Genomic DNA, 27499 nt, shown 5'->3' with positions numbered 1-27499 from the left:
CTAGTCAAAGCTATGGTTTTTCCAATAGTCATGTATGCATGTGAGAGTTGGATTATAAAGAAAGCTGAGTGCTGAAGAATTGATGCTTTTGAACTGTGGTGTTGGAGAAAACTCTTAAGAGTCCCTTGGACTGCAATGAGATACAACCAGTCTATCCTAAGGGAAATCAGTCCTGAATATTCATTGGAAGAACTGATGCTGAAGCTGAAACTCCAATACTTTGGCCACCTGATGCAAAGAACTGATTCACTAGAAAAGACCCTGATGCTAGGAAAGATTGAAGGTGGGAGGAGAAGGAGACAACAGAAGATGAGATGGTTGGATGGCATCACTGACTCGATGGACGTGAGTTTGAGTAAACTCCGGGAGCTGGTGATGGACAGGGAAGCCTGGCATGCTGCATTCCATGGGGTCACAAAGAGTCGGACACGACTGAGTGGCTGAACTGAACTGAACCCAGTGTCACAGGCCCTGATTCCAACCTTCTAGAGCCTGACTCATCCTTGTGTCCCTGTCCCCAGTCCTGAAGGCCTCTTGCTACAGGCTGGAGCACAGAGTAGTGTGCCCATAAAGGACAGCTCATGGACACAAACTGTCTGTTTAGACAGCTTATTCAGGTCATAAGCACTAAGGCACCTCATGAGAAAACCAGCCATTTGCCTCATGGTGTAGAAGAACACAGCCTTTTCCCAAGTCAGACAGGAAAGAGTATGCCCAGGCTCAGTGCATTTACGAATATACCAAAGAACAAACCGATAAGAAGGAGTAGCTGGCATGTTACTACTCACGGGAGTAGTGATAGTTACTGAATAGCTTCTGTGACCCATGAAGGGACAACTAAACCAGGCAATTGAGTGAAAGCTGGTGCCATCACGAGGCACTCTCAGGTTTTAAAATTAGTTTTGGTGATTTCCTGGTGGCCCCATGGATTGGGAGCTTTCACTGCTGGGGTTTGATCCCTGATTGGGGAGCCAAGATCCTACAAGACCATGGTGCAGCCAAACAAAAAAATTTTTTAAAACACAACTCAACTTTAGCCAAAATCAGAAATGCAAGAAATGAGGGGGGAGTGACATTAAGAAAATTAGTTGAACTCTGGTTCCAAATGTAACCCCCAAGCACTGTTTTCTGATCATGCTCTGATTCATGGAGAACCACAGATGGTGAATCAGGTTATTCCAGGACTGCCTGTTGTAGCCAGGGTACATGGCATGAATTAAAGCTTGTTTATATCTGCCCCCACAAGCCCTGAAGTGTCACGTCCAGTCCTGTTGCACTGATTTCAAGTTCACTGTTACCAAGTTAAGCTTTAAAATTATTTCATCCATGGGACTTCCCTGGTGGTCCACTGGCTAAGACTTCATTCCCAATGCAGGGGACCTGGGTTTGATCCCTGCTCAGGGAACTAGATCCCGTGTGCTGCAACTAAGAACTGCAATTAAAGAGGCTGCGTGCCACAGTGAAGACTGAAGCTCCCAAGTGCTGCAAATAAGACCTGGCGCAGCAAATAAATATTTTTTTAAAATTTTGTCTAAAAAATAAGATCATTTCATCCATAATGTAGATTTGTTCCTGGGGAAGACACTGTCCTCTAGCTCAGTAAGTATCCCCTGAGATGACATCGTGTCACAGCAGAGTTCAATGACTGATGTCCATTTATTTTCTAAAATGTCAAAGATGGCCCCCCAAAAGTACATATTCCACATTCATACTATTTAGTAAGGCAGGAAAGTGGGTACCGTTATTTTTATTCATGAAGGATAGCTAAATCAAGAAAGTATTGGTGCTCAAAAGAGGAAGTTCCAGTTCCAGAAGTTTCCTTATGTGCAGCAGTTATAAGCATTCTGACTTCAGCTTGTGGCCTCGCCCTGGTCACGGGCTGCCTCATCCACGTCCTCCGGGGAGCACAGCATTTTGCCGGGGCCCTCCGCTCCTTCAGTCTCACAGCCTGTGGGATGACAGGCATTTTGTAGGACTTCTTACAACAGCCCAGTCCTGCTCCCCCACCCAGACTGTCCACCAAAGAACAGCAGAAAGACAGACGGTGAAAGAAAAAAAAAGGACGGTGAAGCTAGGGGTCAAGGTGGACAGAGCAGCAAAGAGTTCCTAGTATGTGGGTCAGGGACTAGGGAAGAATTAGGAAAGGAAGTGACACTGGCTAAGCAATTGTGTCAGGCCCCAGGCTATGAGCTTCACAAGAACCCTCTGAGAAAGATGATGATTATGGGGCTATAACGGGTCTCATCATCTCCATCTCACAGGCAACTGAGGTCCAAAAGAGTAACCTTCCCTACTATTCCGCTAATAAATAGCAGAGGCTGGATTCAGACCCAGGACTGTCTGTCTCCAGAGCCCAGAAAAACTGCTGGGTAGATGGAAAGCACACTCTTCTCCTGAGGGCTGAGAGGGTGCAACACATACATCAGAAAAGGGGCAGAACACTAGCACCCCAACCAGGCTACTTCGGGTCATCCCCATGGGAAGCTGTGCACTTATCCCAGATGTGATCCAGGCTCAGACCCTTCAGCTCATTATCATGGGAGGTCAGGCACACACTCTCCCAGTTCTCCCCAGTGAGTGTTCCCCAGCCAGTTCCCTCTCCTCCTTCCCCAGAGTCATACCTACTTGTTCCAGTCACTACCCCAAATGGATGAAGAGGTCCCCTGAGCACATGTCGTGGGCTCTCCGTGAGGGCAGGTCCCTAGAGGCAAGCTGGTCTTCCCAGTACCGCCCGCACCAGAGTGAGAGTTCCTCCATAAACTCCATCTCACTCCCAGTTGTTCCTCAGCCAGCAGCAGGCCACACCAGGATTAAACAAGGGCCAGCAGGAGTCAGCTCTCACCCTTCCTTTCCTTGCCTTTGGACCTCTTATACTTACTTGGCTGGATGTGGATCTTGAGGAGACCATGATGAACATAAACATTTAGGGAAGCATTTGGGTGAAAACCCCTAACATGCAGGGGCATAGAGGTTATTACTGTTTCAGATCTGCAAGCAGCCCTCTCCCAAGAAGGCGACCTTCACATCCTTTGCTTTTCCCAGCATGTTCACTCCCGGCCCCTTCCGCCTCACATCAGGCTCAAACAGAGATGTGCAACTCGGCAGGAGCAGCACAGGCCTTGTTCTCCCACTCATGGAGTGGGGCAGGTCACATGTGCTCTGAGCCCGGGGGTTTCTCACCCTGATTTGGAAGGGGTGCCTCCAAAAAAGCCCAGCACACTTATCCCAAATGTGGGTGCTAAGAGATACGAGAGTCACAGCAGCTCCAGGTGGAGGGTACTTCTGTATAACCCTCTATTTCTCGGCAGCCCCATCAAAGGCTTGGTGGGGCCTGTGGAGCTTGGAGGAAGTGACTGAGTGACTGGCCTCTGCCATGGAAGTTGCCTTCTGGAAAGTTAGTTACATTTTCCTGTGGTTTCCAGGGGAGAATGCAAAGTAACTTGCAATAAGAGTTTGGCTTCAAAGTGAAATATGCAGCAAAAAATGTAATGAGGTATTAAAAAGCAACACTGTTACTCTGAAAATAAAACAGCAGGACAGTTGCTAAAGTTTCCTAAGGGGCTCTGTTTTTCCTGAAGGTGGTTACCACATAGTAACTATCAGTAACCCCCTCCACACACACACACACACACACACACACACACACACACACATACACACACACACACCTGCCTGGATGACTTACACACACACACACACACACACACACCTGCTTGGATCACACACACACACACACACACACACACACACCTGCCTGGATGACTTACCCAGAGGGGCGGATTCTGGAATCTGGTCTGAAAACCGAAAACTGGGGAAGAGCAGGGCCAGTTCCCGACGGGCGTCTTCTAAGTCCCAGCTTCCATGGACTGCATTAAAGGGCATTTCCGTGCCATACTGAGCCCGGAGACTGGCAGTATGCAAAATGTACAAGAAAGGTCTCATTTGAAAAGAAATGTTTTGATCTCTGGCAACAAGGCCACCAGCTACCCATCAACAGGCAGCATTTCTGTGACGCGGCTTTCTCTGCTGGAAGTGCCAGGAACGGCATCAAGGGTGATGGTAACCAGTGGTGTTCTGACCTTTTTGATTTGTGCAGCAACCCTGGGAGGGAGACTAGGGAGACCATCATGACCCCCACTTTAAATATGCATGAGTCAGGACTTCCCTGGTGACAAACCTGCCTTGCAATGCAGGGGATGTGTGTTTGATCTCTGGTTTTGGAACTAAGATCCCACACGCCATGGAGCAACTAAACCCATGTCCACAACTTGAGAACCCATGTGCCACAACTTCTGAAGCTCTTGTGCTCCGGAGCCTACACGTGGCAACTAAGACCTGATGCAGCCAAATAAATAAATATTTTTAAAAGGGGGTAAATATGCATGAGTCATGGTGTGAGCCCAGGAGCTGTCATTTTGTAGCTGTTACTACTGGGGGCTAGGCAAGCACCCTGCTGAGGGCTTGATACAGATTGGCATAATCAATCCCTCAAGGTTCCCTGCTGCTACTGCTAAGTCGCTTCAGTCGTGTCCAACTCTGTGTGACCCCATAGACAGCAGCCCACCAGGCTCCCCTGTCCCTGGGATTCTCCAGGCAAGAACACTGGAGTGGGTTGCCATTTCCTTCTCCAATGCATGAAAGTGAAAAGTGAAAGTGAAGTCGCTCAGTCGTGTCCGTCTCTTAGCGACCCCATGGACTGCAGCCTACCAGGCTCCTCCATACATGGGATTTTCCAGGCAAGAGTACTGGAGTGGGGTGCCATTGCCTTCTCCTCAAGGTTCCCTAAAATAATACTAATACTGCTAAGATTTCCTCTATCTCAAACAGTGTTCCAAGTTCCCTCTTTCTCTCTCTCTCTTAATCTCAGGCAGGTCCTTTCACATTGTAGTTCCCATTTTCCAGATGAAGGCATTAAGACAGAGAGATTAAAGCACAGATGACCCAAGACCACACAGTTAGCAAGAGGAAGAAGAGAGATTCTAACCACAGCACTCTAACAGCCTCCCAAGATAGGTGCTCACAACCCCATTTTACAGATGAGAGAACTGAGGCTCAGAAAACCTAAGATCTGAACTCTGGGCTGTCTTTCACCAGCCCCTGCTGCCTCAAACATGAATGTTCCCAGCTCCCTACAACTATAAGGGACAACTGCAGTTACCTAGTCTCTTGCTAATGCCTTTCTTGCTGGTGGGGCCTCTCTCAGCTTCAAAGGCAAGACAGTGGATTTGGCAGTGGCGGTGTCAAGCTAAACATTCACACAGGGTCACAAAGCCAAACAAGGCAGCCTAGGGCTGTGTGCAGAACACGGTGCTCAGACTCTAGGGGACCTCAGGACATCTTGGGTAGGGAGTAGGGGATAAGGGTTGGGGATCTGAGTCTACACTGCCAATTCCTAGGCCCCACTCAGACTGTCTGACTCAGCAGGCCTGGGTGTAGTCCTGGAATCTGTACTTCCTGAGTCAGGGTTTCAAATGGCTCTGGGACCACAAACCCTCTACTACAGAGAGAACAGTGAGGACTGGCCCCACAGCAGCCTTCAGAAGAGGGGAAGAGGCAGCAGCAAGGAGGCATCCTCTGAAGAGCTGGGGTGGGATCAGATGGGGAGGACATCAGGGTCTCCTCAAATACATAACAAAGGGCAGGGACTCCCCAGCATATGACAAAGAGGGAGCTTCGTGGCCAGCAGAGTGCCTTCTGTATTACCCACAATTCTGGGCTGAACCCCTAGCAGGGCTCTCAGCTTCCTCGGATGCAGGTGTTGAGATGCATGAAAGGACCATTACTGGTGACATTACCTGTCAGGCTGCTCCCTCCTCGCCACATGAGGGTCACAGGGCCCCATGAGGGTTCGCCAGGCAGTGACCACGTCCTTGGTGCCCTCAGTCCTGGTAAGGATCAGGAGGTGGCTTGGTCCACTGCACATGTGATGTACCAGCTTCTCAAATGTGTCCTAGCACAGGGATGGAACGGAGTGAATCAGGCCAGGGGCCCCAGGGGCCCATCCCACCCACAGGATGGGAGAGGGTCTGTGAGCTGCCTCACTACCAGCCAGTATGCCTTGGAAGACCCCAGGGAGGGGAAGTGGTACCCAAAGACACAGAGGACCCAGATATAAGTTAAAGGCAGGAAGATGAGGCTCTGAAATGACATGTTTGGGGTTGAGCATGAAATTATAAGAAGTTAGATAGCATTTAGAAGACCACACACATGGAAATCAGAGGATACAGCTGAGACTTCTTTGCAGCATCTTGCAACCTTTCCCCCCTCTTCAAGTAGTAGCACTCAAACTTCCTTTGGGGAGCAGCCCTTCCCCATTTCACTCAGTCCTAGTCTGGCCGACAATCACAATGCCTATCCACCCCTCCCCACACACACCCTCCCCAGCTGAGAGGTGGGGCCCAGGCTAGGAGACCCTGTCTCCCAGGTGGGTGAGTCAGAAGCAGAAACAGATGGAAAGTGCTTGGATCTGTCACCCAACAGGAGCACCTGAAGTGACGGCCTGTGAGGTTTTGTTCCAGAAATCCACACCCCTGCTTTGGTTCTTCTTGTCCTCACACCTTCTCATGCAACTCCTTCAGCTTTCTTTCTTCAGTTCTGGGAGTCACAGAGTATCGCCCCAATAAATTCCTTATTTCATTACTTAAGTTGGAGGCAAACTCTAATCTTTGGGAACATACCAAGCAACGTCTCCCTGACACAGCCTGTAATCATTATGCTGAGAGTAATTTCATGGCCCACTTGCTGTTCATAATCTTGTTCTTCATAATAGTCTAGTTTCTCCCAAACTAATATCAGTCTATAAACATAAAGTTGGAGAAAGATAAAGAAATGCAAGCATGTTGGATAAATGAAAACTGAAAAGCTGACCTCTCCAGCTCTGAGTTGGTAGAAAAGTCGCATTTCTGCTTCTGTCATGGTTCTCTCTTCATTCATTAAAATGTCAAACCCAGCTTCCTGGATCTGTAGGAGATATACACACATATATGGTAAAGAGCCAGACATCCTGGAATGTGAAGTCAAGTGGGCCTTAGAAAGCATCACTATGAACAAAGCTAGTGGAGGTGATGAAATTTCAGTTGAGCTATTTTAAATCCTAAAAGATGATGCTGTGAAAGTGCTGCACTCAATATGTCAGCAAATTTGGAAAACTCAGCAGTGGCCACAGGACTGGAAAAGGTCAGTTTTCATTCCAATCCCAAAGAAAGGCAATGCCAAACAATGTTCAAACTACCGCACAATTGCACTCATCTCACACGCTAGTAAAGTAATGCTCAAAATTCTCCAAGTCAGGCTTCAACAGTACATGAACCGTGAACTTCCAGAAGTTTAAGCTGGATTTAGAAAACACGGAGGAACCAGAGATCAAATTGCCAACATCTGTTGGATCATCGAAAAAGCAAGAGAGTTCCCAAAAAATATCTACTTCTGCTTTATTGATTATGCCAAAACCTTTGACTGTGTGGATCACAACAAACTGGAAAATTCTTCAAGAGATGGGAATACCAGACCACCTGACCTGCCTCCTGAGGAATCTGTATGCAGGTCATGAAGCAACAGTCAGAACTGGACATGGAATAACAGACTGGTTCCAAATGAGGAAAGGAGTACGTCAAGGTTGTCTATTGTCACCTTGGTTATATAACTTATATGCAGAGTACATCATGCGAAATGCCAGGCTGGATGAAGCACAAGCTGGACTGAAGATTGCCGAGAGAAATATCAATAACCTCAGATATGTAGATGACACCACCCTTATGGCAGAAAGTGAAGAAGAACTAAAGAACCTCTTGATGAACGTGAAAGAGGAGAGTGAAAAAGTCGGCTTAAAACTCAACATTCAGAAAACTAAGATCATGGCATCCGATCCCATCACTTCATGGCAAATAGATGGGGAAACAATGGAAACAGTGAGAGAGTTTATTTTGGGGGCTCCAAAATCACTGCAGATGGTGGCTGAAGCCATGAAATTAAAAGATGCTTGCTTCTTGGAAGAAAAGCTATGACCAATCTAGACAGCATATTAAAAAGCAGAGACATTACTTTGCCAACAAAGGTCCATCTAGTCAAAGCTATGGTTTTTCCAGTAGCCATGTATGGATGTGAGAGTTGGACTATAAAGAAAGGTGAGCGCTGAAGAATTGATGCTTTTGTAGTGTGGTGTTGGAGAAGACTCTTGAGAGTCCCCTGGACTGCAAGGAGATCCAACCAGTCAATCCTAAAGGAAATCAGTCCTGACTATTCATTGGTAGGACTGATGTTGAAGCTGAAACACCAATACTTTGGCCACCTGATGCAAAGAACTGACTCATTGGAAAAGAGCCTGATGGTGCGAAAGACTGAAGGCAGGAGGAGAAGGGGACGACGGAGGATGAGATGGTTGGATGGCATCACCAACTCAATGGACATGAGTTTGAGCAGGCTTCGGGAGTTGGTAATGGACAGGGAAGCCTGGCATGCTTCAGTCCATGGGGTCGCAAAGAGTTGGACACGACTGAGAAACTGAACTGAACTGAGCTGAAAGCAAGCACGAATTTACATTTCCATGTGTTGAAAGTAAAAGATGATTGAAAGACAACATTACAAGCAGCAGAGACCTTCATTCTCATCATATCTGACCTGATTCAATTTAAAAATTGTCATTTAGGACTTTCCTGGTGGTCCAGTGGTTAAGAAGTCCACCTGCCAGTGCATGGATACGAGTTCGATCCCTGGTCTGCAAGGATCCCACATGGCACAGGGCAGCCAAACCCGTGCACCACAACTACTGAACCTGTGCTCCAGAACAAGAGAAGCCACGGCAATGAGAAGCCCATGCACGGCAACAAAGAATCACCCCCACGTGCCGCAACTACAGAAGAGCCCTCACACAGCAACAGAGACCCAGCACAGCCAAAAACAAAGAAAGAAATATTGTGATTTACTTCACTGGAATTGTAATTAAACCAAATTTTAATAACCAACAGTTAATTATTTAATTATCAATTTTATTATTATTATTAAATAAATAAATTTTTATTAAATTCCTTAGATGCCTCTTCCCCCAGGACGCTGCTACACTATGACCCAGCCCTGTTTTTCCACCAGAGAAGACACGAGGATAGTCTGCAAGGGAAATGTTTTCTCTCTTGCTGCTGGGCTAGGTCTTTCAGTCATGTCCAACTCTGTGCAACCCATGAACTGTGGCCCACCAGACTCCTCTGTCCATGGGGATTCTCCAGGCAAGAATACTGGAGTGGGTTGCCATGCCCTCCTCCAGGGCATCTTCCCAACTCAGAGGTCTCCCACTGTCTCTCTTACCTTCATGATAATCTCATCTGTCTTCCCATGGACCACCGCGTCTGGTTTAATGATGGCCAAGGTGCAGGCCTTCTCTGATGACACTGCAACAAGCCGGGGATGGTGCTGTCAGACCCTGGACTCACGGGAGGCTCTCAGGACGCCCTCCACAGGGACTGTGCAGCTCCACACAGCCCCCACCTCCCTCCCCCAGCCTCTTGGCTGAGCTTCTGCTGACCTGGACTCTAGTGGATGCAGGGGTCTGGCTCCAGACCCCAACCCCAGCCTGGCTGCAAGCGACATGAACTGGGAGGGAGAGTGTGGGGAGGGAGAAGAGGATGGGAGGTGGAGAAGGAAATCAAAGACGACTCAGGAACAAAACCCAGAAACAACCAAGTCAGCCTGGAGAGGGGACAGAGCTGGAGTAGAGGTGAAGCAGGCCAGGATACCCTCGTCCCCTTCCGTCACCCCCTCATGATTCTTGGTCTCTAACTGCAACCAACTGTTCTCCTCTCGGTGCGTCTTTCTGACTTTCTAGCATGTGGTCAGTGGTGGCTGCCCCAGGCCCCAAGTCCGCTCAGGGCTGGCACGTCCTACCAAACTCCTCTGTCTCTGTCCCATTCTCCTGAGAATCGGCCGCCTCGTCGTTTGGAGCCCAGGCACCAGTCAGAGCTCACTGGCCAGGCTACGGGGTGGCTGTGTCCACAGGCCAAGCAGCTGTGGTGACGAGGGAGATGCTGCATGGCCACCGTCCACTGCTCCGGCCCACAGACGCCTCGGGGGGACCCACATCTGTGCCCCAACCCATCCCTGTCGGATTCCTGTTTGTATGGACTTGGCCTTGGTGAGCTCTGCACACTGTCCACAGACTATAATGGCCTATTTTCTCTTTTCAACTTTCTCATCAGTTGTGTTGACTCTGACAATCTCGAAAATGTGGGCTGAAAAAGTGCTGATCATGTTAAGCAGCCAATCGGTTCATTTTTCCATGAGCACTATTTCTAACATCCTATGAATCCTTGGACTTTAAATCCCCTTATAAATTGACCAATTAATGAGACCGCCGAGAGGTATAAGGTGAGAAGAGAAGAGGCCAGAGCAGGAGCCCAAGAACTCCAGTCTGAAGAGAGAGCAAAAGAAAAGCTGAGGACGGGGAGGCTGTGGACAGGCCAGAGAAAATGAGAAGGAAAATGAGAAAGGTTGAGATGTCTCAGACACCAGACAAGAAGATGGGTGTTTTTGTTTTTGTGGGTTTTTTTTATGTGGACCATTTTTAAAGTCTCAGTTGAATTTGTTACAATATTGCTTCTGTTTTGGTTTTGGGGCCACAAGGAATGTGGGATCTTAGGGTTTCCCAGGTGACACGCATGGTAAAGAACACACCTGCCAGCACAGGAGATATAAGAGATGCGGCTTCAATCCCTGGGTTGGGAAGATTCCCTGGAGGAGGGAATGGCAACCCACTCCAGTATTCTTGCCTGAGAGTCTCATGTACAGAGGAGCCTGGCGAGCTACAGTCCATAAGGTCACAACGATTTGGACATGAATGAAGTGACTTAGCACAGGCGGGATCTTAGTTCCCCAACCAGGGATTGAACCCATACCCCTTGCATTGGAAGGTGAAATCTTAACCACTGGACCACCAGGGAAGTCTCAAGAAGAGGGTTTTGAGTAGGAGGATGCTGTGGATGGCAGCCAATCCCGCAGCAGGACACCACAGGCTGACTGGTAGCTGCCTGCTGGATTTGGTGCCAAGAAGGTCACGGGAGCCCTGGGAGCAGCAGAAGGGCAGTGACAGAGGAGAGGGTGGCCCAAGGAGTGTGGACCAGGAAGCTGAGCTGGGAAGCTGAGCTGGGAGGAGTAGAAGGCTAAGGGCAAGGGCAGACTTTGTGTAGTTTCCTAAGTGGAGAGACTGGATTTAGGAGAAAATAATGGGGAAGAGAAGAAGCGATAATCCATAAACGAGACAACAAGTGTTTCCTGCAGAAGCCAAATCGCTGACTTCTCTTTCACACTTGAAATTTCTTGCTCTCCTAAACTGCACCACATCCCGTATTAGAATCCATCTCAGACAGTCCTCGTGATCCACACATAAATAGCAGTTACTCTCATTCAGGCAGTAATCAGAACTTCCTCCTCTCTCCTGCTTAGCTCCTGAGCCACATCCTGGTTTCCTCTTGTGTCTCAGGGGCCATCAGGAGCCACCTTGCCAGCAACAGCTTTTCTAACTTCTAGCTTCTCTTCCCTTCTCTTCCCTGAACATCAGATCAAGATGTTCGCATATTAAAGGTTCAGGAAGAACAGTGATGCTCAGGAGTGTAAAATCCATGAGTTGATACTTGGGGACTAAGAGGAAGAGAGTACAGGGCTGTGGGGAGGGAAGGGGTTCAGTACAGCTGATCTTCCCACACTTGAGAAAAATGGTTAAAGAAACTCAAGTTCTTAAATAAGGGCTAAGGAAACCCCAGCACCTCATTACTTTACCTTATTAGTGTCATTCCCCTCCACTTTATTAAGAGAGCCTTTCCTGATGCTCAGTAATTGTCATGAAAGTCACACTTGTTATAGTTGAACGTGATCAGAAAGACACTCAAGATACCATTAAAGCACAGGAGGGAGATTAACACAGTAAGTTTGAAGTCAGGTGATTGGAGATGAAATGTTTTATGAGTAATTTTCCCAGGGTTCAGATTATTCAATAAACTTACTACTCATATATTTTTTTAAAAACACATCAAATCCAAGTCTGCACTGCCTTTTGCTTGCTTGTTGGTTCTGTACTCACCCAGGTCCTCACCATCACCATCATTCCTTTCATGAGAAAAGCATTCATCTTCATCAGAAAGAGCTTCATCTTTAACCTAGTACAAATTGGTCATGGACAGAAAGTAGATAGCTGATTAAAATTCCACAAAGACTTTCAACAACCAACAGAAGCCAAGAAGGTAAAGGTTACAAATGCAGAGCAAAAGAAGAGGGTCAAGATTATCAGTCTTGGAAACTTTTCAAGGTCCTTTTGAGTAACTGGATGGTGGTACACAGTGAGAGCAACTGAACACAAGGAAATCCATGTTGATCTTACGGTTTAGAGTCTGCCTGTTCAAATCAAGTAGAAACTAAGGAAGAAGAAAGATGAAATAGAGAGTTGACAAGCAGACAAGTGAAGAATTGAAATACAAATAGATAGAAAGCAACTGGCTACACTGGGCAAGTAGTAAAGACAGATCATTTATCTGTGGAGGAGGCACAGGTATTTTCTTTCTTGGGGAAATTTGCCAGTTTTCTGGGGGAAATATATGATTTGATTCCAATCCATTCTATGAGAACAGGGCTTTGCTCTTTGGAATTGAGAGTGAAATTTTGAACACTGGACACTGAACAACGTTAAGCCACCTGTGGCAGCCACTCAGAGCACAGGAAATATTTCTAACTAAAGGGTGTCACTTTTCAAAGGCTGCCGATTCTTTATGAAAAATTCACAGTCCACGTCATCCTGAAAATATTGTACCTAAATCACAAACAGTGCTTGCTGATCCTATTTCTCAAAGTAATGACCCCTTTCTAGTTAAAGATATGAACCCCCTGGAGTCACAAATAAAACCCAGGAATGAGAGTGGAGGGCAGGTCACCAGGAGAGATGTCCCCCTGAGGCTGACTCCTCCAGCCCTCTCCTGGATCCATAACTTCATTTTCATTCCTGAATTTGCTGTCAGGGTTACAGAGAGCCCTGTTGGGAGATCAAGTGGGGATGAGTGAGAAATAGATGAGACACTAAAGTGTCTGGATGAAGAGGACTTCTTCAAAGACTTCCTAGTGGGCCTTGCACCTCCCCTGAGCAGACAGGCACTTACTGCAGCTTTCCAGGGATAAAGAGGACACTGGTGGGGCAGGGGGTGACCTGCTGGCCTGGCCTCTTACCACTCGCCGTTCTCTGCCTTCAGCCAGCACCTTCTTTTCTGCCTCCATCTGCTCACGGATGGTTTTCTCCAGCAGTGGGGCATTCGCTCCTCTCACCACCGCCACCAGCTCTCCTCCCTGGAACACAGCACAGAGGTCCTGCTCAGATCACACGACAGCAACATCTTTCAAGAGCTGGCGAGAGTCCAAGGGCTTTGTTTGGGAGTGTGCCCAAGGTCAAGGTCATTGGGCCCCACGCCCACAGCCTCCAGTCACTTCTCTGCCCCCTACCCCATGTCACCCCTCCCTTCAAAACTTCCTTGAGGGCAGCGGGGAGTTAGGTGGGCGAGGACCAGGGCCATAGGTTGTGAGTCACTAAGTATCGACTCTCTGTGGCTCCTTCATCCAACAAGTACCAACTGAACACTTACTATGCCCAGCACCAAGACAGAGGCACAGAACGTAAACCCTAAACATGGAAAGACACACACCACCCTCAGTGAGCTGGGTGTGGAGCGGGGAGGGAGATGGTGGTGTCAGAGAAACAACGACAACAGCATAAGACCATTGCATTAACAGGGGTGCTTGGGATTTGGGGCAAGAATCAATTCCCAACTCCATCTGGGGTGATGAGGGAGAACCTCACAGTGGAGGTGCTGTTTGCAGTGAACTGGAGCTTCCCATCTTTGATTCTTCAGAAGTCTGCATGCCCGTCACTCACAGACCATCACATACACTGGGTCCTCCTTCTGTCTCCATCCCACCCTCAGGGGACCACCTCTGTGTGATGACGGTGACAAGCTTCCACGTGTCCCCACATGGCCATTACCACTGATGCTTTAATCCATATGCTCCAGGCTCAGGCAAGCCAACCACTGTGGTAATGATGCCTTTTCTGCCACTGAGCTCTGATGCCACATGGCTGGGGGCATGTCCATCTCAGCATCTCCTGCTCCTCCTCCCTCCCCCACCATCAGATAACTTCAATCTCCCTCCTGAAGGCCGAAGCTCAAATGAGGTTTCACCAGAAGCTTCCAACTTGTGAGGCTTGCTGCCGAGGGCAGGAGCCTGAAGATTTCCAAGGTAAACCACCCTGGCCCTGGTGAGCAGACCCCAGTTGCCCTGACTGTGTGACTGAGCGCTGCACTGAGTCAGGAGAAGGAAATCAACCCGTTGTCTTCAGGGCCTGGCAGGTGACCTAAAGCCAGGAGCCAGACGTGAGATGGCGGGCCCTTGGGGGCCGGGAGCCCCACGTGGATGTCAGAGCTGAAGGCAGCCAGGCCGTCTTGCAAATGCTGGTTGTCATCCATCGACCCTCTCATTTCCAACTTTATGTCAACATATCTTCACATTTAATGATGAAACAAAGGTAAATACAGGAGCATTCATGTTCCCTCTGTGGAGCACAGTGGGACTCGCCAAACTCTGTGCTGGGAGTGAGTCTTCAGTCAAGAGTGCTCACGAGCTGGAAGGTGCACAGGCATTCGAGGGGATTGTCCCCTGTCCCGAGTCCAACCCTCAAGCGGCCTGCAGCCCAGAGTGACTCCCCAGGGCTCTGCCCGCAAGCAGCGCTGTGACTGAGGGCATTGGTCCTCGGCCAAACGATAAAGAGTCAGGAGAGGCCAGCACCCTTTGCTGGGAGCAGTGTGGGCTCTTGGTGAGAGGCGTCCCTCTGAACCCTCAAGGGTGCAGCCATGGGACCATCCCTGACTGGAAAGGTACTCACGGCGTAAAACAGAAAGGTCGGCTCGCACCTCCCTCGGTATCTTTCGAGCACATCAAGACAGTCTGCCTCTGCCTAAAGGAAAGAGATGGTCAACAGGGGGATGGGAGAACTGCGTGGGACACATGTATCACACACGCATATCACACACACACACCCCCTTCATCCCCCACATCACATACCACATACAAACACACAGCACCACAAACACACATACCCCTCATCCCACACAACACACACACACCACATACCCTCACATACCACACACATACACACACACCTCAACCCCATACCACATACACACACACACACACACCCCACACGCACCACACACAGACATCACATACACACATACCCCTCATCCCACACAACACACACACACCACATACCCTCACATACCACACACACCTCATCCCCATACCTCATACACACACACACACACACACACCACACGCACCACACACAGACATCACATACACACACACCCCTCATCCCACACAACACACACACACCACATACCCTCACATACCACACACATACACACACATCTCATCCCCATACCTCATACACACACACACACACACACACACACACCACACGCACCACACACAGACATCACATACACACATACCCTTCATCCCACACAACACACACACACCACATACCCTCACATGCCACACACACACACACACACACACACACACACACACACCACACGCACCACACACAGACATCACATACACACATACCCCTCACTCCACACAATACGCACACATCACACCCCCCCACATACCACACACACACATACCCCTTATCCCCATACCACATACACACACACACACCACATACCCTCACATACCACACACATACACACACACCTCATCCCCATACCACATACACACACACACACCCCACACGTACCACCCATAGACATCACATATACACACACATCACACCCCCCACATACCACACACACACACATACCCCTTATCCCCATACCACACACACACACCCCCCCCCACATCTCATCCCCACACCACATACCACACACACACACACAGCACACTCGCCACACACAGACATCACATACACACATACCCCTCATCCCACACAACACACACACACCACATACCCTCACATACCACACACACCTCATCCCCATACCTCATACACACACACACACACCACACGCACCACACACAGACATCACATACACACACACCCCTCATCCCACACAATACGCACACAACACACCCCCCACATACCACACACACACATACCCCTTATCCCCATACCACATACACACACCCCCCCCCACATCTCATCCCCACACCACATACCACATACACACACACAGCACACTCGCCACACACAGACATCACATACACACATATTCCTCACCTCACAAAACACACACACACCACATCCCGCTACATACCACACACACCACACCACACACACCAATACTACATACCATATGCCACATACACACACACACCACACAACATACACACACATACATTACACACCACACCACACACAGTACACATAACACACGTATCACGCCACACACATACATTACACATAAGTCACATACTAAACCTCACACACATACCACACACATACATTACACGTAACACACACTGTGCACATACAGTACACATAATACAAACTACACAAGACACACATGTTACACACAACTCACCACACACATCACACACGCACGCGCACACACACACGAGTGATGCCCTCCCCAGGTGGAGCCCTGGCCTTTCACTCTCATGCTGCGCCTTCTAATGTCTTTTTACCAGAACCTTAACAAGTGTCCTGTCAACATATGGGTAAAATGTGTTGCTAGTGTAGTTTTTTGAGGAATAAAATAAGGAGGAAATGACAGCTTCTCCTGCTCCGGATCAAGGGAGGTCCTCCGCTACATCCCACGTCTGCTCCTAGTGGCTGGGACACAGGAGGGTCCTCGAGCTCTGCGCCCAGGTCGGATTCAGGCCCCTCCTGCGCTCCTCCACCGAAGCCCCACAAGCGGATCCCAGGAGGAGGGCAGGCCCCGGAAGCCCAGCTTCTCCAGAGTTATCGCGAAGGAGCGTCGCTCCTGTGTGCCCTGGCTGAGCCTCACCCCTTGCAGCTCCTCCCGCGTCTCCTACGCGCGTCTCCGGAAGTGATGCCCATCTCCATCCACTGACCCAAGGAAACTTGCTGAAAGTCCCCTTTAAGGAGCAAGGATAGAGATCTTAAACCCTGTGCTCTGGAAGTGAGACTCCAGGCTTCACAGTGTCCGGGAGACAAGGAGGAGCACGGCCTCGGAGCAGCCGAGCAGTCCCCGCTCCAGCGCCAGGGGTGGCCGAGCCCACCGGACTGCGGGAGGCGGGGTAGGCAGGAAACCTCCTCCCTTGAGAAACTGGCATCAGCAGAAACTCCACAACGGATCTGCCTGCTCCATGATCTGCCAAAGGCCCCTCAGGCTTCCTGTTCCTGTTTTTCAATGTTTTAAGTTTTTTTGCAATCGTTGTTCGACATTCTGCTGAGAGAGGATCTTACTGATGCAAAATGCAGAAGGTCCGGGCCGACCTCCACCCTCATCTTCTGGAAGAGGCTCACCACGGGCTTGCAGGGGCCACACCAGCCTTGGTAGACGTCAACAACTGCGGAGAACCAAGAAGCCGGAACCCCGGGCAATGTCAGGCAAAATTGATACCAGCACATTTCCACCCACTCCAATAGCCATCTTTATTTGCTGTGGTAGTTTAGTGGTTTAGTCCTTCATGTCCAACTCTTGTGAGCTCATGGACTGTAGCCCGCCAGGCTCCTCTGTCCATGGGATTTCCCAGGCAAGAATAATGGAGTGGGTTGCCATTTCCTTCTCTAGGGTATATTCCCAACCTAGGGATTGAACCCAGGTCTCTTGCATTGCAGACAGATTCTTTACCAACTGAGCTACAAGGGAAGCCCCAATTGCTGGTTAAGAGGATTTATTCTCCCAGCAGAGCATGAGCAAGAGTGGAAACACAGCATTCCCTTATGAACTCAGTGTTCCAAATTCTAAGCTCAATGAAGTGAGTAGAGTGAAAATCACTTACTTAACATGCATCCTTTACCACAAAGAGTTTACAGGCCTAGCACAGACAGGCCCTCTGTAACTATTTGAATTGGACTGAAAGTATCCCTTCTAAAAGGAACAGTAGGTGACCTGTCAACATACAATCAACTCTTAGCTAATAAACACAGCATTACCCTTTCCTCCTGACAAGTTAAAAGCTACTTGCTTTGGGTAAAGGGGAATTTTACCTACTCTATCAAATCAACATTGTTCTCCCAGACAGTGAACCTAAGAGAGACCTAGGTGGAAACTGGGGTGCCTGTTCCTGTGTTGGTCCTGGTCTCTGGAGTGTGGCAGGGACTGGATAGGAGGGACTCTCTTGTCTGACAGCACTAGACCTCGAGGCCTGCAAGAAGCTAAGCAACAAAGCCAACACATGTGCAGCGGACACACATAGGACCCACCCAGCCCAGTCTGATACTGCGAGTAAGTGCTAGATGGTGACGTCCTAATGGTCACATTTTAGAGAAAGGATGTCTTCATGAAGACCTCAGCGGTCAGAGTTCATGCCAGCAGAGCCGTTTCTGTTCAGCAGCTGGAGTGCATGGTCATGGGAGGGAGTACGGACACTGCTTATAAACTCTCAGCTCTGCCAGTTTTAATAGCATGCAATTTGTGATTTTACTTTTTGAAGGTTCACATTTCAATTTTTCACATCATATGAGAACATTTGTTAATAAAACATGGTATAAATTATCTTTTTTTCCTTTTTTTGGCAGTGCCATATGGTTTACAGGATCTCAGTTTCCTGACCAGCAGTTGAACCGAGGTCCTTGGCAGTGAAAGCACCGAGTTCTAGCCACTGGACTGCAAAGGAATTCCCTAAATTATAATGACTGAAGTTAGCATAGCCTCTGGCAGCACTAACACTGTACTGTAGGAATTGGGAAGAGGTTACCCAGTAGAGGCGTGACTTGCATTGGACACTGTGGAAATGCCAGGCTTGGGTGGGCAGAGAGGGAGCCCATGGTGGGAAGCATGGTAGGGGTGTACAGGGACCACTAGGATTGGGCTGTGGGAAGTGGTGACAAAGAACACTGGACAAGCAAGGAATGTGGGTTTGAGGAGCTCCATCCTGATTTACTAGGCAATGAGGACTCACAGTACGTTTTTAGAAAAGAGAGTTAATATTTACTAAGCCATCTGCACTTGGCTTTTCTCTCAAAAAAATCCAGCGGAATAGGTATTTTTATCCTACCATAGAAATAGAAATGAAATAACCAACCCAAGGTAATACAAAAATTCTCAAGGAGTAGAACCAAGTTTTGGACTGAGGTTTGTCTGATGCCTTAGTTCATGCATTTTCAATGACTCTAGCAATGAAGATGCACAAATTCAAGAGTATGAGTCAGTTCAGCTAAGCAACATAGTTTTGCAGAGATAATGAGAATCAGACTGGGTGTGGGAGGGATGGGGAAGCCAGACACAGGGGTGGTAGTGTCAAGGGAGGGATGGAGGGAATGGCAGAATCCCTGAGACTTTGAAAAGGAAGTGGAAAGACTGGGGGGTGACAGTCCTGCGGGTGTGAGAAAGACCCACCATTGAGCCCAGCAGAGAAAAAGAACTGAGTGAAGGCAGGGAAAGAGTGTTTGGGGAGGGAGGAAAGTGAACTAGATTCCAGATATGCTGTATTTCTAGTACCATCCAGAGGGTCTAAGCCAAATGGTCCCAAAGGCAGTTAGACACCAGCAGGGGCAAGACAGAGGGATTTGGTCCTTAGCATCCAGGCAGAGGATGAAGCTCTGGGCTTCCTTAAGGAAGACAGCTTCACAGTTGAGCAACTTCAGGAGACCACAGTAATGGGAGAGAAAGGCATTGGGTCATATTGGGGAAAAGACATGGAAGACTCAGACGACCCTGTATCCAAGCCCACCAAGGAAAGCAGGTTCAAGCTCTGGCAGGTAAAAAAAAACTGGGACACAGTTAGCTACCAATGTCTATACAGGATTTCCATTGATAGGTCAGCCCAGTCATTTGTACCAACTTCCCATCTCCTCTTGCACTCCCTGGCTCTCCGAGGAGTGCTAGGGACAAAATCACACTTGCGATGGTTATGGGGGAGAAGGGACTGGGGGCTGGGGAGAAACTATATGAAGAGATTGGATGGCAGGAAACAGAGAAGGAAGGAAAGAAATGGCAGAGAAATGAAAGGGGGTGGGGGGGTGTGAGTGTGCGCAAACCTGAATAGACTTTTGCATGTTTGAAGGCAGATGGAAGTGAGCCAGCCAGAGTTCCAAGATGGTGGTTGACTTTGGGCACAAATCTCTGCTGGCTCTAGAAAGATTCATGTCTTCCTGAGACTGCCTGATGAGTGGGGCAGATGAGCCCCTGCTGCCTTCAGTCCACACGATTCCCTCGTGTTGCGCTTAGCACTGGGCTCAACAATTCCACGTGCCACAGATGGCAGCTATGATCATGTAGCTTGTCTAGAACATGGCAAATCCTCAAAAATGATGAGTTTGTGGTTTTATTACTTATGAGTAGTAATAAATTCATTTTCTTATGAGTTTGTTGTTAAAGATGTAGAAGTTTTGCCTGGGAGCCGTGTTCTGATTGCACAGACAAGCCATATGGACAAAATAGTTAAGACCTGGCACCACCAACAAAACTTTATAATCCCTCAAGTAACAGAATGTGGCCAGACTCACACCCCATTCTGGATCAATGCAACCGCATTTATTAAATACCCACTCAGCCCAGGCCTGGACACGTGTGCTCCAGATAGAAATGAAAAGACAACGGCCCTGTGTCTAGAGCCTGGGTGCAGGCATGGAATGTCCAGCCACACAGGGGCCACACAAGACTGGCTGTGTGCTAGAAGGTTGAGACAGAGTCCCACCCCAGATGCCCTAGAGACACCAGATGGAAGTGACCACATAGAGGTTCAGGAAAGATTTCATTCAAGGAGGTTGCTTTAGAGCTGTCTGAGAAGGAGAAAGATTTCAACAGTCTGTTGGGGGACCATGATACTCCAGGTAGTAGGAACAACATGGATATGAGTGAAGAAGTGGGGAAACTAATGGCATGTGCTGGAAACAGGCTGGAGGCCAGGACACACCCCAGGGTACAGTGGGTGACAGGGCTGCAGAGACAAACTGAGTCTTAAGAGAGGGATAAGGGATGGGGATTTGAGTGCTTAAGTCATGGTGTGGGGGGCAGTGAAGGAGAGAGATGAGAGCAGATACAAGTTGACAGAGCAGGTGCATTGATAGAGAGAACTGACCAGACACAAAAATAGAGCCCTTCTAGAAGAAAAGAAGTGGAGAAAGGAAGAGTGGGGAGCAACTGTGCTGGGCATCCTCTAAGATGCCATCTGTGGGCCCTGTCTCCCAGGATTCACACCTTTGTGTGGTCCTCTGCCCTTGAGTGCAGGCTGGACCCAGAGCTTCTAACAAATAAACAGGGCAAACGCGATGGGATGTTACTTTTGAGATTAGGTTACATGAAGACTGTAACTTTCACCTCTCTTGTGTACTTGCTCGCTCTCTCTTTTCCTCTCTCCCTGAACCCTACTTTGGGTGGAGAGGCTGGGGGGAAGAAGCTACCATGTTGTGAGAAATTGATGGCAAGAAATGGATGTCTCTGGCCAACAGCCAGTAAGGACCTATATCCTGGCAATGGCCACAGGAATGGACTTGGAAGTGACCTTTGAAGATCTGCCAAAGTCACATGACCAAGTTTGGAAGTAAGTTAAACTCTAAGTTGAGCCTTGACATTCTTGGTCTGACTCCTTAGCTGCAGCCTGGTGAGAGACCCCAAGCCAAAGGCACCCACCTAAGCAACTCCTGGATTCCGGGTCCACAGAAACTGTGGGATAATAAATTTTGAGTGCTATAGGCTGCTAAGTTTTAGGGTAAATTGTTACTCAGCAATAGATATTGATCCAAGGAGGGTAGGGGACCAGGAGGCTGTGCTGTTTCCTAGTGACTGTGCAGCCCCTGGTTCTACTCTCTTGGCTACCTGGCTCTCCTTCCAGCCCTTGAGTTCCAAGAGATTGAGAGGGTAACAGGCAGGAAGGCCAGGGGTCTCCAAATGGAGGAAAGAGGCTGTAAGTGCCAGACATTTTTATCTCTCTTAACCGGCAGGAAAGAACAAACTAGCGATCTGGTTTTCCTTCTCTATACAAATTTAAAAGGAGGTTTCTCTTAACATTCTGTGTTGCCATGACACCTGGTCTCACCTAAAGCTAACAACTCTCAAACCTTGAGTTAACCAATACATTTCTTTTTCGTATGGAAATGTTGTCTTAAGCTATGTTAATGAACCCCAGACTCTATCTTCAAGTTGGTTCCGCCAAACGGCCTAACTTACTTATTCAGGTATTGTTCCCCTAATCTATGTAAACGAAACTATTTGTTGGTACAAGATGCAAGTCAATAGTTTTATGGCCTGGGATGAATTATCTGGTGCCATTCTAGATTTTATGACATTCCTTTCTTTTCATTAACAGACTGTGAGTGACTATATAACATACAGCTAAAGACTAGGAGGGGGGTTCTCTTTTGCCCCCTTCTGATGCCTATGTCAGAAGCTTTCTCTATCTCCTTTATACTTTAATAAAACTTTATTACACAAAAGCTCTGAGCGATCCAGCCTCATCTCTGGCCCCGGATTGAATTCGTCTCCTCCGGAGGCCAAGAATCCCGCGTCTTATCGTTCAGCAACAACCTTTCAAGATCCCCTATTCCCTTCAATACCTTCCCCTTTTGTGCCTCAAGTAGTTAGAAGAGGTTTCTGTTCCTTAATACCAAATGTGTCCTGAGCATGACAATCAGCTCTAAAACAAGGGAACCCTGCTATCCAGCAGTACTGACTAGTTTCCTGAATTGGACTAACAGATGTTGAAAGCCGATATGTATATATACACAAAAGAATTGCCTTCTTCTTTATTTATGAAACTCAAGGTTATAGGGAAATATAAAAAACCTCTTTGCAGGTTTTCCCTCCATGGTTCAATATGCCATTTAGGAATTTTGAAAAGAATGAGTCTAAAAAGTCATCTTAAATTACCAGTTAGTCCTTTGGAACTGAGCATTTCCTCCCAGAGTTCCTGGGTGCTGACGTTGACCTAGCATCAGAGAAGAACAAATGCTGTATTACTGAAGGTACCAATGGGGAGGCAGTTTGGTGCATTTGCTCTAGGTTATCTACTAATGTCTATCAGTCAGGCCTCTCTCCTCTCTCCGTCTCTTACTCAATGAAATACTTACAAATACAGCTAAAGCTGCCCTCTTTGCCCGGTCTTCTTTTCTCATCTCTCTCCTCCTGCCTCCAAGAAAATCTCATTTAAAAAATTGTTGGGACTTCCTTGGTGGTCCAGTAGTTAAGAATTCGCCTTCCACTGAAGGAGACGTGGCTTTGATCCCTGGTCAGGAAACTAAGATCCCACATGCCTTGGAGCAAATAAGCCCATGCACCACAACTAGAGAGGCCCACGGGAGGCAACTGCTGAGACCGTGCCCTTTCGAGCCCATGCTCTGTAACTGAGAAGCCTCCCATGGGCAGCAACTAGAGAAAAGTCTGCATGCCACAATGAAGACAGCGCAGCCAAAAATTTTAAATTTTTTTAAATTTAAAAATTCATTTTTACTTGTTACTTTGCCAAAACAATATATAAAATTGTTTTGTGTACATAAATAGGCATAAACAGTATCATATTGAAGATCTCCTTTTGCAATTTGTGTTTTTACTCAACATTAAACTTTGACATTTATCTGAATTTATGTACAGGGAGGTACTCATTTGTTTTTGCTTTTTTGTCTTTTTATATTGTATGGAGGTATAAATTATATACAGTGAGACATACAGAATGAAACTGTTACACATGAGAGTTTTAACAAATGCATGTACCCAGGTAACCACACTTCTATCACAATACAGAACATTCCATCTCCCCAGAAAGTTCCCTCTGGTCTCCTCCCGGTCACTCCCTACTCCTCTCCCCAGATAAACAGTAACCTGCTTTCTGTCATAACAACTTAATTTTACTGATTATAAAACTTCATATAAATGAAGTAGTACAGCATGTCTTGTTTTGTGCTGGTCTCTTTTGCTCAGCTATTTTGGGCATTCATCTGTGTAATTGTATCTCAGTACTTTGTTCACTTTTATTCTTGAGCACCTTCCATTGTATGACATCACATTCTGCTTGATAGATGATTTGGAGCTCTTATGAATAAAGACTTAGGAACATTCTTGTTAAATCTTTTGCATTCACCCTTTCATTTGTCTTCAGTAAGTAAATACCTAGGAGTTATATTGCTGGGAATATTGGGTCAACTGAGGAACCCAAATAGTGTTACCTAGGGAGAGGACAGGGTTCCTGGTTGGTGGACCCTAGAGCACTGTTTTCAAGGAATTGACCTAGTAGAGAAGCAATGCTTACACAGAGGCCTCAGTGCATAGCGACCCCCCACCCCCTGCCTCAGCAAAAGGGAGCACTTCCTTTGAGCACCACAATGAACTCAGAGCTCTAGGGAAGATGCATGAAAAAGAAAAGATAACAAATGTTATTACTCTCCAAGGGAATATCAGACATAGACACATGAAGAGACAATCATATGGGGCCAAACTTTTAGAGCCACAAGCCTGGACATATCTAAAGGAGTCTCATCACAGCTCTGCCAGGTATGTATCATCCCTCCTGTTTACACAAAGAACAAGGAGGCTCAGGGAGGTTGAGGAAATTGTTCACAGCAATAAATGATAGGACCAGGTGCTTAGAATTGATTTACAGACACAGAAAAAGCCTCATAATTCTAGAGTACTAAAATCTCAGTGCTGGAAGCCCCTTAGAGATAATTCACCCAACGATCTCCTTCCACAGATATGCAAGCACTATCCCAGAGTAGTTAGGTGATTTATCCGAAGTCCCAGAAGAGTCAAGAACTGCATCAAATCTTTGACTTCCAGACCAAAACTCTTCCCCTCCCTGCCCATCCAGCCCCCTGCACACTATCATTAGCCTGATATTGCTTTCTTCTTTTTAAAAATCACAAGCAAATTCACATGTAAAGTGCTGATGCCACAGAGAACAATAAAGGAGAAGTCAGATGCCTGGAGACCACTGCCCATCTACTGAGAGGTGCCTAGGGCCTGACCATGAAAAATTTTAAAGTTTACTTTAAAAGGCACCCACATTACATTATGATGATAAAGCCCTCCATCCCGCATCCATCCCCTTCCATGCCTGCTTTTTTTTTTTTTTTAACCATCACTTTAGAATCAACCAGTACTTATTGTCCAGGGTCAGGACAATAAGTAGTTATTGTCTTATCAATTCACTTGTCACAGCTGCAAATGAAGTAAAGCACTCTATAAGGAAAGTGTAGTGCATAAAATATCAAAACATTTTTTGAATAAGCAAATGATTTTAAGAAAACAGTGATGGGAGAAGTGGGTCTTCAGAGAGGGCACAGTTACAGACATATGCCCAGACTCTAAGAACTTATAACATATTCTCTCAGCAAGTCATAACTATACCTCAACAAAATATATGTCAGATTGAATTATACTGATTCATATTTTCTTGCTATCTTTTGTTTTATTTTAATTCATATTTCAGTTTGCATGGTTGCATAAGCATTATAAACATAAGCAGCTTTTATCCAAGTTTATGATTATATGTTTATATTTGCATGCATAAGTTGCTTCAGTTGTGTCCGACTCTGTGCAATCCTAGGGACTATAGCCCGCCAGGCTCCTCAGTCCATGGGATTCTCCAGGCAAGAATACTGGAGTGGGTTGCCACGCCCTCCTCCTGTTTATATTTAAGTGCACACACAAAAAATTGTCATTACTAGAGGTCAAGATAAGCTTTTATTCCTTTAAGGCAGAAGGGTACAATATTCAAGTTTGTGAACACTGTTATATGCTACATTTTTAATAGTACATTTTAATTTTTATTTTTTGCTCACACTGTGCGGCTTATGGGATCTTAGTTCCCCCACCAGGGATAGAACCCGTACCCCCTGCAATGGAAGCACAGAGTCGACCACTGGACCGCCAGGGAAGTCATTTTTATACTGTACTTCCCATTCCAGACTATCCTCCCCTCCCTCTATTCCACCCCAATGAATTGCTGGAAGCCAACTCCGCCTTGAGACTTACCTGCAGGGCCATTTCTTTTTTCTTGCTGCCCATGGCTCTACAAAGAAAACAGAAGCTCTGTTATGGAGGGTTCAGGTCATTCTGGCCGCAGCCTCACGACAAAACATTGAGTAGATCTGCAAGCCTAGAGCCTCCTTCAGATAGAAAGCCCACCTCCCCATCTCCGCTCCTTCAAGTTAATTATGAATGGCAGCAAATAAACGCAGTGATCCAAAATGAGCACCCCACGGGGAAAGCTGAGCTTAAGCCTGAGGGCTCTTGGCTCGCCGGAAGGTTTTCTGTGGACAGGCGGAGTCACTTCCCCGCCGGGAGCTGGCGGAGGGGCGCGCGCGGAGGCCCGAGTAGGGGCGCCGGGCCACGCAGCCATCAGGCCCCTAAACGCCTGCCAAGGAATTTGGACGGAAAAAGCCTACAGACCCCTGCCATCCCTACTGTTCGCATTTATTCCTGGGAAACTGAGCCCCTGCAAACAGGTACCGGGTCCTTAACCTGCAGCAAGAGTTTCCAACAGAGTTTGCGGCTACCCAGCCACGGTCGTCATGGCAACACTGCGCGGGGCGGGGGGTGGGGGTGGGGATGGTACTAAGGCGATCAAGAAATGAACCCGAGTACACATAAGCCACGCCCACTCTGGACTAGCTCAAAGGCAGGAGAGTGGCCCGCCTCTTGCTGTCAGGACTGGACTGCAGAAACACTTTAACTGGCTGAAGAGTTTGTCTTGTCTGGTTCTTTTGCACTCACCAAGTGCAGATCTGGTGCATCATGTACTGTAGAGCTGCATCTTCCATTCCTGCATCCCTTCTGTCCCACCAGGACTGGCATGCAGCTTTTCTATTGTTACTGAATACATGCTGGGCTGGGGTGGCTCCCAGGTTTTGACAGATCTGAAAAGGTTTCCTTTAAGATAAAGAATACAAAATTACAAATTCAAAATTAAGTATGAAAGTCAAGTAGAGAAAATAGAAACAATTATAAACATGATGTGAATGATCTACACCAATAAAAAGAAATTGCCAGCAGATTAAAAAAACAAGGCCCAACTATACGTTGTCTTCAGGAAATCCACTTTAAATATAAAGGACAGTAGTTTAAAAGGGTTTTTCACGTGTTTGTTTTTAAAGACAGAAGTAAAAGGGTGGAGAAACTACGCCATGCTACAGTAATCAAAAGAAAGTTGGAGTCACTATACTAATTTCAAGCAAAGCAGATTTCAGAGCAAGGAAATTTATCAGGGATAAAGAGATGGTATTACATAATGCTAAAGGGATCAGTTCTCCAGAAAGACATAACAATACTTGTGTATGCACCTAACAGCGAAGCATCCAAATCCCTGAGGCAAAAACTGACTAAACTGCAAAGAAAAAATAGATAAACCCAAATTG

General features: G+C 47.4%; 1 protein-coding gene across 1 annotated transcript; it reads right to left on the bottom strand.

Annotated features, from left to right (window-relative positions):
• Positions 1-1850: 1850 nt before the first annotated feature.
• Positions 1851-26903, bottom strand: NME9 (NME/NM23 family member 9). The gene is made up of 12 exons (XM_065943370.1): positions 26859-26903; positions 26118-26154; positions 23019-23076; positions 17450-17553; positions 14900-14971; positions 13195-13311; positions 12062-12137; positions 9298-9380; positions 6868-6960; positions 5796-5950; positions 3768-3907; positions 1851-1948 (listed from the first exon to the last, which is right to left on the bottom strand). The coding sequence occupies exons 2-12, from the start codon at positions 26148-26150 to the stop codon at positions 1851-1853; spliced, it is 1029 nt and encodes a 342-aa protein (XP_065799442.1). The 5' UTR covers positions 26151-26154; positions 26859-26903.
• Positions 26904-27499: the final 596 nt, after the last annotated feature.

Source organism: Muntiacus reevesi, chromosome 8 (genome assembly GCF_963930625.1).
Source record: "Muntiacus reevesi chromosome 8, mMunRee1.1, whole genome shotgun sequence".
NCBI lineage: Eukaryota > Metazoa > Chordata > Mammalia > Artiodactyla > Cervidae > Muntiacus > Muntiacus reevesi.
This window is presented reverse-complemented; position numbering and strand designations above follow the sequence as displayed.

Excerpts from the sequence above, each read along its gene's own strand:
- NME9 (XM_065943370.1), bottom strand. The coding sequence starts at position 26,150 with ATGGGCAGCAAGAAAAAAGAAATGGCCCTGCAG. Across the intron at positions 9,381-12,061 it reads TGGTGATGGTGAGGACCTGG|TGTCATCAGAGAAGGCCTGC; the intron begins GTGAGTACAGAA and ends GGCTTGTTGCAG. Across the intron at positions 1,949-3,767 it reads TCCAGAATCCGCCCCTCTGG|GCTGTGAGACTGAAGGAGCG; the intron begins GTAAGTCATCCA and ends GTCATCCCACAG.